Raw genomic sequence first — 12,867 nt, 5'->3', positions numbered from 1 at the left:
ATATCGGCTCAAAAACCCAGCTTCGGGAAAAGACGTTGAGAATCCATGGAACATCGCGCAGTTGCGATGATTTTATACATAGGATACGATTGTTTTTTACTCAACAGCCCTTAAGGTTGCTTTTGCACTATGAATAAAGTTCTAATCAGGTTTTCTACCTTTTTCCTTGCTTCTGGCCTTATCACCCGAACATACCGTTTGGGGCCCCTACCATTGGCTCTTACTCCCATCGGGAGCGCTGGCCTAAAAATGCGCTTACACGGTGTCATTAATTAAATACTCTCAACGGGAGCTAAGATTAATGACACACAAAAACAACCAATCCAAGCCTCGAGAAAATACACGAGTGCCGCGATCGATGGTTACATTATCACAAAATGAAGCTCAAACCGGTGCACCGCGTGACGAAGCTAAACGTCTAATTCCCTCGACTACGTCGATGGGTCTCGCTCTTACAAAACTTACATATCGGCTTCGCAATAACATTGCATAATTTAACGAAGTCGTCGAGAGAGCAGGTTGAACTGATCACTCAGCCGCCCTCGACAATAAAATATCAATCAAACTAACATAGCGTGCAACGTACGCAGTAAATTTGTACAAAAACAATCTTTTGCAGGAACAAGGTTATTACATTCATGATTGGGCTCCCTGGTTCCAGTGGGCCTTCAGATCCTTTTCAAGGTATGACTCCATCCGAGAAACAATGGTATAAGCGGGACCTCTAGCAACATCATAATATTGGCCTAAACTCCTCTCAGTGTTTGCTACGGCTCTCAAGTCTAAAGACGGATGGCATGCCAATACCGAAGCAAAGGCAAGCTCAGCACCAGCCAGAAGTTCTTTCCGCACCAACAGACGAATCCTTTCAGGAGACTTGAATCGGGTGAACAAGGCAGATAAAGTTTCGGGTGCTTGGTCCAGAGGAAACAAAGTATTCCAGACCATCGTGAGATGGGCGTGGAACTTATCGAAGTAGTAATGTGCCTTCTCCACCCGATGCTTAAACTTCGCCATGATAACGGCCTTCGGACGATGCAGCCACAGATCGTGCTTTGGGTGAGCAGCATTAGTCATCGCTTCGACCTTCTCATGAATCTTCCTGTCTTCCTCGGATTTATCTGAAGATACAACTGGAAAGGAACGAATATCAGTTAAAAAGAACATCCGAGCTGCGCCAGGAGTCAGAAGATGGGGAAAACACTCACAGCCCAAACTTTTGGTGGCAACATGAAGACTATCGAGAGCATATTGCTCGATAGCAGTTGCTATTTCCCCCTTTTTCTTCACCAACGCTGCCATGGCCCGAAGAGAAGCAATGTCTTTATTTAAACGAGACACTTGGTCACGTAAGCGGCGAACAAGGTCAGATTCATCGTTAGTCGAAGGATTCGAGAAAAGCTCGGCACGAGAAGAAGATGAAGGAATCTGCAGTACAATCTTCGATTCAGAAAGACGTTAACATAAAACTCCCGTCGGGAGTGTTGACATATATATTACATCCAAAAGGGTGTTCGAATTGGCAACAGAGCCGAAATAAGTAGGACTAAGTTAAGTTACGATTCGTCTTATTTACAAACAATGAAACAACAAGTTTAAGGAGGCGCTGACGATGAGCCAGGGGCAGCTTCAGGAGTAGGCTTGGCTTGTGCTTCATCTACCAACTTCAGCAGTTGATTGGCACAAGTTACTGCCGATCTTTTGAAGGGTTCAAGGTCGACTACGTGGTTGTCGTCATCCACAGGCAATGCCTTAGATAACTTCTCCAAGTCAGACCCCAGCCCATGACCCATTAGCAGTTGGAAAGTAAGAACTGCCCCAAACAATCGAGAACGGCGTTTCAATACCTCCACAGGCTCGGAAGAGTCGACAAGAAAAGCATCCGCCATCTCGCCAAGGGTCTTGTCCTGCTTCGCCTTTGGGAAGATCATCGAGTACTGCCTCGACAGTGCTCCTCTAGTCTTTTGCAGAACCCTGAGGACTTGGACATTTGACTCGGCAACAAGCGACAAGGCATCGGATGTGGAGTCCTCCCGAAGCTGATGGCGTCGAGTGACGGTTATATTGGCGGCCTCTGACAGAAAGACAGGTCAATAGCTAGTAGAGAAATACCAAAAAATAAACTATGTGTCGTGAATTTTACCCAATAGATCTTTGATGGATTCACGGAGGACGCCTTCCTTCTTATCGACTGTGACCGCTGCCGCACGCCTGGCGTCCTGCTCATCCTTCATCCGTCGCTTCCGCCTTCGACAGCTCCTCCTTCAGCAAGGCGTTTTCCCTCTTGGCATCGGTGGCAAGCCTGTTGGCCTCCATCACCTGATCAGCCGAGGATTTGACAGTCTTTCGAAGCTGGGCGTTTTCAGCCTCCAGTCGAGTAAACTGCTCGGCGAAATCTACCACAGCATCGATTGTGGCATAAATCGGCTGCAGCAAGGGAAATCAGGGAGATTCAGTCGACGTGAAGAAAATTTAGTAAAACAAGGCAAAATAAATACTTATTTGATCACGAGAAGCCGACGAAGTAGGAGCATCGCCAGGAGGAATGACCTTCGACACTGGAATCTTCTCCACGGTCGTCCTCGTAGGAGGCGTCAGCTTGGCAGGGGAAGGATTTGATTCCTTAGCTGATGCTGCTCTCTCAGTAGATAATTTAGCCCTCTTTGCGAAAGGAACAAGATCATCATCAGAGCTACTTCAGGAAAAAAGAATGATTAGCTTACAAAATGATAAAGGTTAAGTTACAAAGAAGTGAAGATACTCACAGTTCCAAGTCATCCTCGGCAGCGAAAAAGCCTGATGGCCCCTTGTCGGCAGGAGAAGGCGAAGAAGCTCCAGTGGCATCATTATCTCGGTCACTGGGACTAGATTCAGCCGTCGTGATAAAATCTTCGTCTATCTGCAAGCGACGCTTACTCCTGGTAAAAGCGACCTCCTCGACAGTATCTCCCTCTTGGACATCGCTGTCCTCAAAGGCCTGCTGGGTGTCCTCGGTCCCTTCAGAATTGTCATCATCATCCTCTGGTTCCACGCCGCTTTCCGGTGTGGGAGGATAACATTGAACGATGGAGGAAGCCTATCAAGAAGAGAAAGAGAAACTTGTAAAACACAACGAAGAAAGAAGAGATGAAAGCAAGCAAAGAGCAATAAAGATTACCTCGGTCGGGAGATGGTCGAAATCGTAAGGGGGACGAGCCGATGTCAAGACGATGTTATCCTTCATACTGAGGCACGTCAAGCGACGAACCTCATCCCGAAGCTCATCTGCCGACAGGTCGGCAGAGTTGATCCTTGACTTGTCGCTCTTGCCGGTATAAAGCCATAACTGATGGGGTCGAGACATTAACGGCTGCACTCGACGTTGCAAGAACACTGAAACTACTTCAGTGCCACACATCGTCAAGCCTCCCATGTTTTTCAAGACGACGACCCGCTCAAACAGTCTGTCGGCTGTCGCCCTCTCTTCGGGAGAAAGGGCGTTTCGCCAGGACTTCTTCTTGTGAGCCACCAAGACGTCATCAAAGGGAGGGAGATTCGAGCGCCGCCCGGGCACCATGGGATCACGCAGGTAAAACCACTTGTTGCGCCAGCCCTGGACGGATTCCTTCATTGGATAGTCGAAGTAGTCGACCTCCTTCCTGACAACAAAGCCGACGCCACCGACGACGGGGGGGCCATTGCTGTCATTGTGGCGCTTCACATAGAAGATCTTCCTCCGCAGACCCCAGTGAGGGTCAATGCCGAGGAAGGCCTCGCAAACAGTAATGAAGATGGAAAGATGGAGAATCGAGTTTGGGGTCAGCTGCCAGAGCTGGATTCCGTAGAAGAAAAGAAGAGAGCGAAGGAACTCATGGGCCGGAAGAGAGAGACCACGGAACAAAAAGGCAACAAACATGACAGTGAAGCCCTTCGGGAGCTTTGGGCGAGAGACCGCACCTGGAAGACGAATGTCCTCCTCAGATGCAGAGATGAAGCCGAGGGCGCGCAATTTGTTGATGTCGCGGTTGGAAATGGTGGAGGCACTCCAATCGCGGCTAACTTTCGCCGCGCCCGAGGTGTTGCCGCTCTTCTTCTTGCCCATGGCGTGTGAATCTTCTAACGAAGAAACAGAGGAGGCAGGAAGGTTTGAGCGAGAAGATGAGCAGTAAGAAGTGAGAAACGTAAAAACGAGGAGGCTCTCTATTTATGCCGTAAGAATCTGAGCGAGATCGTGGCCATAACTCCACGGGCGTCGTGGGAGGTGGAGCGGATCTGATTGTACACGTGGCGCTTGAAGAAAGAATGGAACCGGCGGCCCATTATTCCCACGTTGTGCGAAAATCGAGGGGACGCCTCGGTCACCGCGCGTGCGCTGGTCAAGTCCTAAAAACTGCCCGCGCAGAGCTAGGGTGGGCCCGTCAGGTCAAGTCTTGTCAATCAAACCACAACAGCCACACGTCAACAGTGATGTCATGAAGATCGTTACGAGTAGCCGAAGAAAAAGATAAAAGAGTATCGGGTGGTGAACTTGAGTCTATGCACAGATTACGAAGCATCTGCACTTAGACTCGGGGGCTACTCCCATCGGGAGCGCTGACGCGCACCCGACAGAATAAGGAGTCGAAGGAAAAGAGGATTGAAGAAAAATCCATTCGAGTCTGCACTCGGTTGCAAGCACCCGCGCCCAGACTCGGGGGCTACTCCCATCGGGAGCGCGTGATGCGCACCCGACAGAACTTTTTTGCACTCCAGGATCATGTCCGGGGACTTGATTCTGTGTAGGGCAACGTTGTTTTGCCATCGGCAGTTAACCAACAAAAGTTGGGCACGTTACTTATCATCCCTTGAATGCAAAAAATATATCGGATGACCTGTGAAGACTCGCAGAAAAACATCGGCAGAGTAGAACAACTTGAGTCTACGCACGGATTACAAGCATCCGTACCTAGACTCGGGGGCTACTCCCATCGGGAGCGCTGACGCACACCCGACAGAAGAAAGATGATGCTGACTCAAGATGAACAAGAACAATCAAGGAGAAAGAACATCAAAAGGAAGCATGTTTTAGTCTCTACCCGAACTATGTTCGGCTAGACACTCGGGGGCTACTGACGTGGGCATTACCCTTCGGGTAACCGACATTGCCCTATCCTGTATTAATTACTTGGAGGCCCATGAAGGCGCTTGGAGGCAAGACGGGCCACCTGGATGGCGCACCAGAAGATTCCTTGACGGGCAATATGAAGAAGCAGCCGAACAAGGAAGAATTAGATTTAAAACTGCTGTAAACCTAGTCGTACTCGGTTAGACCTCTTGAGACCTGACCTCCTATATAAAGGCCAGGAGAGAGGCTGCCGAGGGACACAATCAATCTTAGCAACCTTAGCCACCAAAAGCTTAGAGCTAGGTCACCATAGCACTTAGCCATCTCGACGAGATCTCAGCCGAACTATTCAGCACCCCATTGTAACCCAATATCTTCATAATCAAGAACAGACAGGCAGGACGTAAGGGTTTTACCTCATCGAGGGCCCCGAACCTGGGTAAATCGCTCTCCCCGCTTGTCTGTGAACCGATGTCTTGTGTCAGCTTGCAGGATTCCATCAACCCTAAGCCCCAATCGGAGGGCATTGCCGAGGAGTACCCTCGACACCTTCCTTCGTTGCCATGGCTACAAGATCCGTCCTGACTGCCAAGAACCGCTATTTTGAGAGCCCCCGTGAGCCCCAAAAGAGCGGCGCGATCAGCGCGGCCGGCCGGACACGGAGTCGGACTGGGGTGCCGATCTCGAGTTGAACACATAGACGGTGACGAGAAACTCAACGGCGATCGGATCGCCGGTGAGGACGAAAAACCCTAGCCGCCAGAGGCCCTAGGTCTGCGTAGATTGTTTAGGTTATCTCTGGTGAGGTGATTGTTGATCTATGAGATGTTGAGAGACGAGGTCCTTGCTACAAGTCTATAACAACGATCATTACACAAAGAGGTCGGAGTTTAATTATGTTGTGATTTAGATGATGATTTAGAGGTCGGAGACTTAGGCCTTTCACATCCTAGACGCTCGAACCCCTAACCCCTCCCGTGGCGCTCCCCAGGGCGCTGCCGGGGGACGATCTCCCTCCTTCCGCCACCCCTCCCTCCGTTTCTCTCTCCTCCGCTGCTGCCGTCGGCGCTGGCCACGGTGGCGGCGGGCCCCGGCGCCAAACTGCCGGGGGAGGGGGGGGGGGGTTGTTGGAGGCGGCGACTGGTGGTGGCGACTGGGGCGGCGACCTCCGGCTTCGGCGTGCTCCGCGTCTAGGGCGGCATCCCTGGATGTGCGTCGGCGGCTCCTCCTCCACGGCCTCCGGTGATGGATGGTGGTGGCGGCGGCTGTTGGATCTTGTACCCGCCAAGATCCATCGTCGGCTTCTGTTGGCGGCGCGAGGAAGGGGGCGGCGATGTGCGGGGGCGAGGATGGTGTGGTTGCGGCTTCCGCCGTCCACCAAATTCTCCTTCGTCATCGTTGGTCAGCGGATGGCGGCGTGGGGGCATGTTCGTCTGCTTTGGGTTTGAAGGTGGTAGTCCTAGGGTTCTTCTTCTGCGAAGATGAAGACCTACCGGATGCTGATCCTTTTCATCTAGCCGGAGTGTTGAGTTCTGGAAGGCTCCGTCGGCGAATGCATCAGCGCATCTTTTGCATGTAGTTTGCTGGATCGGGTGGTATTTGGTCGCGCGCACCCATGCTTTTATTCCGACCGTTTGATTCTGGAGGGAGCGGCGCGAAGCTCTTTTTTTGTATTGACATCTAGTGACTATGGATCCATGATGAAAGTCGGAAGAAGAGAATTTCATGAAGGCCGGATGGGAGGACTAGCTAAGGGAGGTTCAAGTCCCCGCGTTGTTGAGGGACTTGCTTGGTGTTCCGGGCTTCACAGCAGCGGTATGAAAGTGGGGGCGACAACACAGGTGAAGTTCAGAGTCCTACCTTTCAGGGTGAAAACCCAATGTCTGGCCTTAACTGGTTGTGCCTGGCAATGACCTTGTTAGAGGCATTGTTTTGAGAGCGGGATATGTTCAGGATGAAAACCTAAGATCTTTGATCGGGCGACGATGGTGTTAGAGCATTGTTCCCTTCTTGAAGGTGTCGTTTTTGGAGAGTCTGTATTTCAGGTGTTGTCTTGGTGGTGGATGTATTGCTGTTGTTAGGCTCGAGATACTGTAGCGGGACTTTCGTTTCTTAGTTTTCTTTTCTATTTTTTTGGCTGTGTGCATCCGTAGTGCCATTAGGGTGGTGCGTGTTGCAGAGGCTGGATGTAATTAGTATCTTTTGATATTAATATATTCCCTTTCTCAAAAAAGTTAGAAACTAGTTATTTTTTATTATTATCTTTCACTTATATAGCTTGTCACTTCCCATGTTTCATGTTGGTGTAAATTTTGTAATTTCACACCCTGCGCGTTCTCTCTGCCTCTCACACACTCTCTCATATATACAGAGAGAGAGCACAAGTATATATATTTCTATATAGGGATGCGCTATTTGATCTTACGGAGTAGAATAGTTATTTATACCCACCCTCTATCTTTGCAACCGTAAATGATTTTTACGTCACGTAATTTTTTTCTTACTTCATTAGTCGAGTAGAACATAATAAAAATAGATCTTGCAATTTTTGTTTTGTTTATGTGATGTACAAAATGACATAAAATAAATATTTTCGTCATTTTTTACACTACAATTATCCACATAATGCATTTTTTATGTTGATTTTTTTTGTGGTAAGTCAATATGAACGTAATTATATGTATACAAAACATAACTTTATGAATGTGACAACGTAAAATTATGTTGGGTGCAAAATAATTTTTCTGCACCCTGAGGCAGTGGCGGAGCCAGGACAACAACACAGTGTTGTCAGCATAATGTTGTGTAGTTAAACACATGTATTTATATAAATTTTTAATTATTTTTTGCACACGTTTAGCTTGTATTGTTGGACACTAAGCCAAAATCGAGTAAAACATGTTGGTTAGTTTTTTCTTGGAAGAAGTTACTTTGTGACAATACCGACTAATTCGAATTGATATTCTTGATGGAAATGAATGCTTTAGCAAATGCATGCGATGGACACATGGTGCTTCTTACCTAGTTATGTTCAACACGATGGAATATTGGCCATCCAATTTATTTGCCATTGATCATCTGAAAGGGATCGGTTACGCGCTAGAGAGTGAAGAGACATTGACATCTTCATCGTTCAACACGATGGAATGTTGGCCATCCAATTTATTTGCCATTGATCATTTGAAAGGGATCGGTTACGCGCTAGAGAGTGAAGAGACATTGACATCTTCATCGTTCAACATTATACATACGGCAGTTGCCCGGCTTAGAATATCCAGAGGCAGTGACCGCAGCAAAATTAATGGCTCATGGTTGAGATTTACTTAATCAGCTACAACAAAATCAATGGCTCATGGCTGAGATTTTTTTAATTAGCAAACTTATAACCTCTAGAGGCAGTGACCGGAACAAAATCAATGGCTCATGGTTGAGATTTATTTAATTAGCGAATTTATAATCTCTTTTTCGAGAACCCGCAGGAGAGCTACGCTTTATTGTATTAAGCTTAAAAGGAGAACAACATGATCCAATTTATGAGGAAAACCAAACTGAAAATCGTACACATGATGCCTTGTGGCCTACAAGGCACGCACAAACAAGCGCCCGCCTTGCCCAACCGCTAGCCAACATGGCGCGAGGTAAAGGGAACAGAGTCTCAAAACCGTGTCACAACCATAGCAGGATAACCCAGAACGACTCTAACTTTATGGAGGTACAACCGACGTACAACCCACCCAAAAGAAGGCAAGAGAGTGGCAGGACTTGACCAGACCTAGAGGAAGCAACGTCGAGCAGGTTCCGGCAAGGGTTACATAGCGCTCGAAAGACCCAAGCTCTGGGTAGCAGCCACCTCTGACTCCAGCCGCCGTCTTGGGACTCCCGGGACAACCTCAATAGCGCCTCCAATGAGGGAATGACACCAAAGCGCCACCACTGCCTGTACCAACAGCTGGATCAAGGGTTTCTCCTAGTGCTCGGGATGGGGTGAGGTGAATAGGGACTCGAGATGCCTTCAAGAAGGTGACGGCGCCCACGGGTGTCGCTATCGTCGCAGTTGCGCATGATTTCTCCTAGCCCTATCTCCAACCCCAATGTCCACCAAAACGGAACAGACAGGAGCCATCATCGGCAAGGGACGCGACCGAAGAGATATGAACGCTTGACATGGTGAGCGAGGGGTTCGGGGTCACCCTCAAGCATCACCCAGCAACCCGACGCCCTGCTGGCCGACCAACCACTTCCCCATGCGACCAAAAAGGACATGGGCAACGACCATCTGCCAGCATCATCAACGAAGAAGGGTGACGGCGGCCGCCCAGATCGGGCCCGCCAACCACCCGATGCGAGCTCTCGAAGCTCCAGCACGCAGGCACCTCCGCCGCACCACGCTGCAGATGCCATCGTCACCTTGCCAGGCGCAAATGGCTGCAGCCCTCCCGACCCAGATTGGGCCCAGGTGGGCCCGAGCTCCGCCAGCGGCCATAGCTCGCCGCACCTTGCAGGTCATAGCCTGACACGACGCGGCCGACAGCCACCCAACGCCCGCCACTTGGCCGCCTGCCAACTCCCAGCCGCCAGCCACCAATCTCCGCGGCCCTCCGCACCTTCTCCTCTCCGCGCGTAGAGGAGATGAGAGGAGCCCGCCCACCTTGCCCTTCGCCTTCGGTGTCCGGGCGCCGCCACCACCGCCAGTGCCGGCGGCGGTAGCGGCAAGAGCTAGGGTTTTTTGGGGTTTGGGGAGGAGCCCTCCGGAGCCGCCCGTGCGAGCGTCCTGGGAGGGAGGTCAGGGCAAAAATTTGGGGTTTTTTTTGGGGTTTGTTAGCTTCAAGCATCTCAAACTTATAATCTCCAGATGCAGTAACCGCGCGCCGGCTTACCACCCCTTTATATCATGTCTACGATGAATGAGCACCCGTGAGAAGTTTGTTTAATCCGCTAATTAATCCGAATTGATATTCTTCAGCGAGATTAATGCTTTACCAAATGTGGGCGGTGATCACTTGGCGCATCATAGCTAGTTATGTTCGTAGTATGAAGTTCGTAGGGGCAAAGAACGCTATGGCCACACATTGTTTGTCATTGATCTTCTGAAAGGGATCGGTGTCACGGGCTAGCGAGACATCCACGTAGGTACTTTTCTTTTCACATAGACAAGAGGCTGAAACCTATGCATTTGCCACCACCTGGGCCTACAGGAGACTGTATTCACGGAGGTTGAAGATTAATTTCCAAAGTCGTCACAAAAGTCTCGGTAGTGACGGCTGACGTTTACGTTCAGTAGGTAAGAGAACTCAATTCAGCAAGCTCAACTTACTGAACCTGAATTTGGCAATTGCATTGGTCGACAGACCGGTATGGCTTGTTTGCAGCGAGCGCGTTATGGTTTGATCGACAAGCGCTCTTTTTTGGAATCCAGCACCGCCCAGTGCGCTAGTTCATTCTGGCCACTAGCTGTCCGAGAATCTATTTCTAACGGTGGGCTATCGTCCACAGTCCACTATCCCCCCTCCCCTCACCATCCTTCATTTTTGCCTAATTTCTTTGTAAGAGTGTCTACCGGACAATATCTTTCCAGTACCAACTAATATCCAATTTTTCCTTCAAATAAATATCCAATTTTTGTCTATATATACATGGACATGGGCTAGATCGATGATATCCTGCTCCAAACAACAGAACCACAGCCACCTATATCGGCACGTCGTCAAAGCTTGTCAATTAATGGGTGCCAAGCTCCCAGCCGACGTACAGCTCTCCCAGGTGGCCAAGCTAGGCTCCCTCCTGCTCCTCTTCCTCCTTGCGCCGCTGGTGCCTTCCTTCCTCAGAGTTTCCTACTTCTACTTCCTCTTCAACGTCATCGTCCTCGGCCTGGGCATCCAGGCCGGCCTCCTCCGCGGCGGCAGCGTCATAGGCGTCATAACCACCACTTCCTCCACACCACGCGCCGATGACAGGTCACCGAGCGATCAGACAGGCACGCCCATCAGCATCGGGGCTTCGCCGTTTCAGAGGCCGAGATCCGTCCAGCAGCCCAGCGTCGTCGAGCAGAAGTCGGCTGCAGATGCTCCCGTGGTCTCTGTCTTTGGAGCAAGTATTCCTCTTCCTGTTATTGACCTGAAGATCATTCTTCCTATTATTGAGTTGAAGACCAAGACCAAGGATGTGGTGCTGACGCTGATGAAGAAGTGCCCGTCCACGGCGAGCATCTTCTTCCTCAGCGCCCTCGACGGTGGCCAAGTCGGTGGCGAGGAGCAGGCGTACGAAGAGGAGAAGAAAGATAGTAATAAGGTCGACGTGGACGGCGATGTGACCATGAGTCGGCAGGAGCTATTTGCCAACACCGAGAGGTTCATCGGAATGTTCCGCAAGCACCTCAGCATCGAGAAGCAGTAGCCCTGCTGGAGTGTGCTGGTAGCTAGCTAGCACAAATGTGGTTTTTTTTCTCTTCTTTTTAGTTAGAAACTACATTTGTGATTATCGTCCACTTATATATCTTATCAGTTCCCTTGTTTCATATTGGTGTAAAACTGTAAATTTGTTGTGGAACACTCTTCTTAGTTGTTTTTATTAAATTAGAAACTTGACTTTAAAAGTTGGTACAGTATGGATACTAATCCGAAATCTAGTAAGTTTTCTTTTCTTGCGAGAAGTTAGTTTGTGACAACACCGGCTAATTCGAATTGATAGTCTTGATGGAGATTAATGCTTTAGCAAATGTGGGTGAGATGAGCACATGGTGCTTCTTACCTAATTATGTTCGCAGTATGAAGTTCCTGGGAGCAAGCAACAGAACGGTATATTGGCCATACAATTTGTTTGTCATTGGTCATCTCAAAGGGATCCGTTACACACTAGAGGGTGGAGATACATCGACATCTTCAGCTTTCAACAATGTAAATACGGCAGTTTCCCACGTAGTGACTTATCTTCCTTTTTGTAGCGAACTTAGAGCATATCTAACAGGCTCCGTATATTTTCGCCCCTTAAAACACGAGTAAAGGGTCCTGTATTCACTTTTCGCCGGCCGAAAACTCAGACGAGCTAGCAAAACCCGTATCCCTAAACTGTAAAAGAGCATATTCTAGCCGGCCGAAAACTCAGACGAGCTAGCAGAACCCGTATCCCTAAACTGTAAAAGAGCATATTCCTAGAATATGCTAAATCATTTTTTTCTTTTTTCCCCTTCTTCCTCCTCTCCTTCTTCCTCCTCCAGCCGCACGCCCGCCTCGCCCCCGCCCGGCCGGCCGGCCGTTGCCCCCCGCCGCCGCCTCGCCCGCCGCCACCGGCCCGCCGTCGCCCCCGCCGCCGCCCCGCCGGCGCGCACGCCCGCCACGGCCCCCGTCGCCCCCGCCCACCACAGCCTCCGCCGGCCCACCGGCCGTGGGCAAGCCGCCCCGCCCACCACGGCCCCATCTCCACCGCCCACCACGGCCGCCCGCCCGCCGCCGCCCCGCCCGCCGCCCTTGCCCGCCGCCACCGGCCGGCCGGCCGCCTCCGCCCGCCACTGCCTTGGCCACGACCGCCCTCGCCCGCCACGGCCGCCCCCGCCCGCCCCCGCCCGCGAGAAGACCTGCAGGCACTGCAGCGCGGCAGCCACGGACGCTCGGCAGCGCGGCGGAGGTGGTCGCACGTTTGTCCAGCGGGGCTCCATGGCGGAAGCAGTTGCAATTTGGTGAAAATTCAGCGCGCCACAGGTGAGGGGTTCGCCATGTATTCAGCCTCCCACCCTGTACTTGTAAGGGGCGAGGAGCCGTAGCCAAAACTGTAAATTTTTTACGGGGTTG

General features: G+C 50.6%; 1 protein-coding gene across 1 annotated transcript; it reads left to right on the top strand.

Moving 5' to 3' along the window:
* Positions 1-10,732: 10,732 nt before the first annotated feature.
* Positions 10,733-11,629, top strand: LOC124682508. Its single transcript, XM_047217181.1, has one exon. The coding sequence runs from the start codon at positions 10,736-10,738 to the stop codon at positions 11,474-11,476; it is 741 nt and encodes a 246-aa protein (XP_047073137.1). The 5' UTR covers positions 10,733-10,735; the 3' UTR covers positions 11,477-11,629.
* The last annotated feature ends 1,238 nt before the right edge of the window (positions 11,630-12,867 follow it).

This window comes from Lolium rigidum, chromosome 1, assembly GCF_022539505.1.
Source record: "Lolium rigidum isolate FL_2022 chromosome 1, APGP_CSIRO_Lrig_0.1, whole genome shotgun sequence".
NCBI classification, from domain to species: Eukaryota; Viridiplantae; Streptophyta; class Magnoliopsida; order Poales; family Poaceae; genus Lolium; species Lolium rigidum.
The sequence above is the reverse complement of the archived record's forward strand: the minus strand, read 5'-3'. Positions and strand labels throughout refer to the sequence as shown.

Excerpts from the sequence above, each read along its gene's own strand:
- LOC124682508 (XM_047217181.1), top strand. The coding sequence starts at position 10,736 with ATGATATCCTGCTCCAAACAACAGAACCACAGCCACCTATATCGGCAC.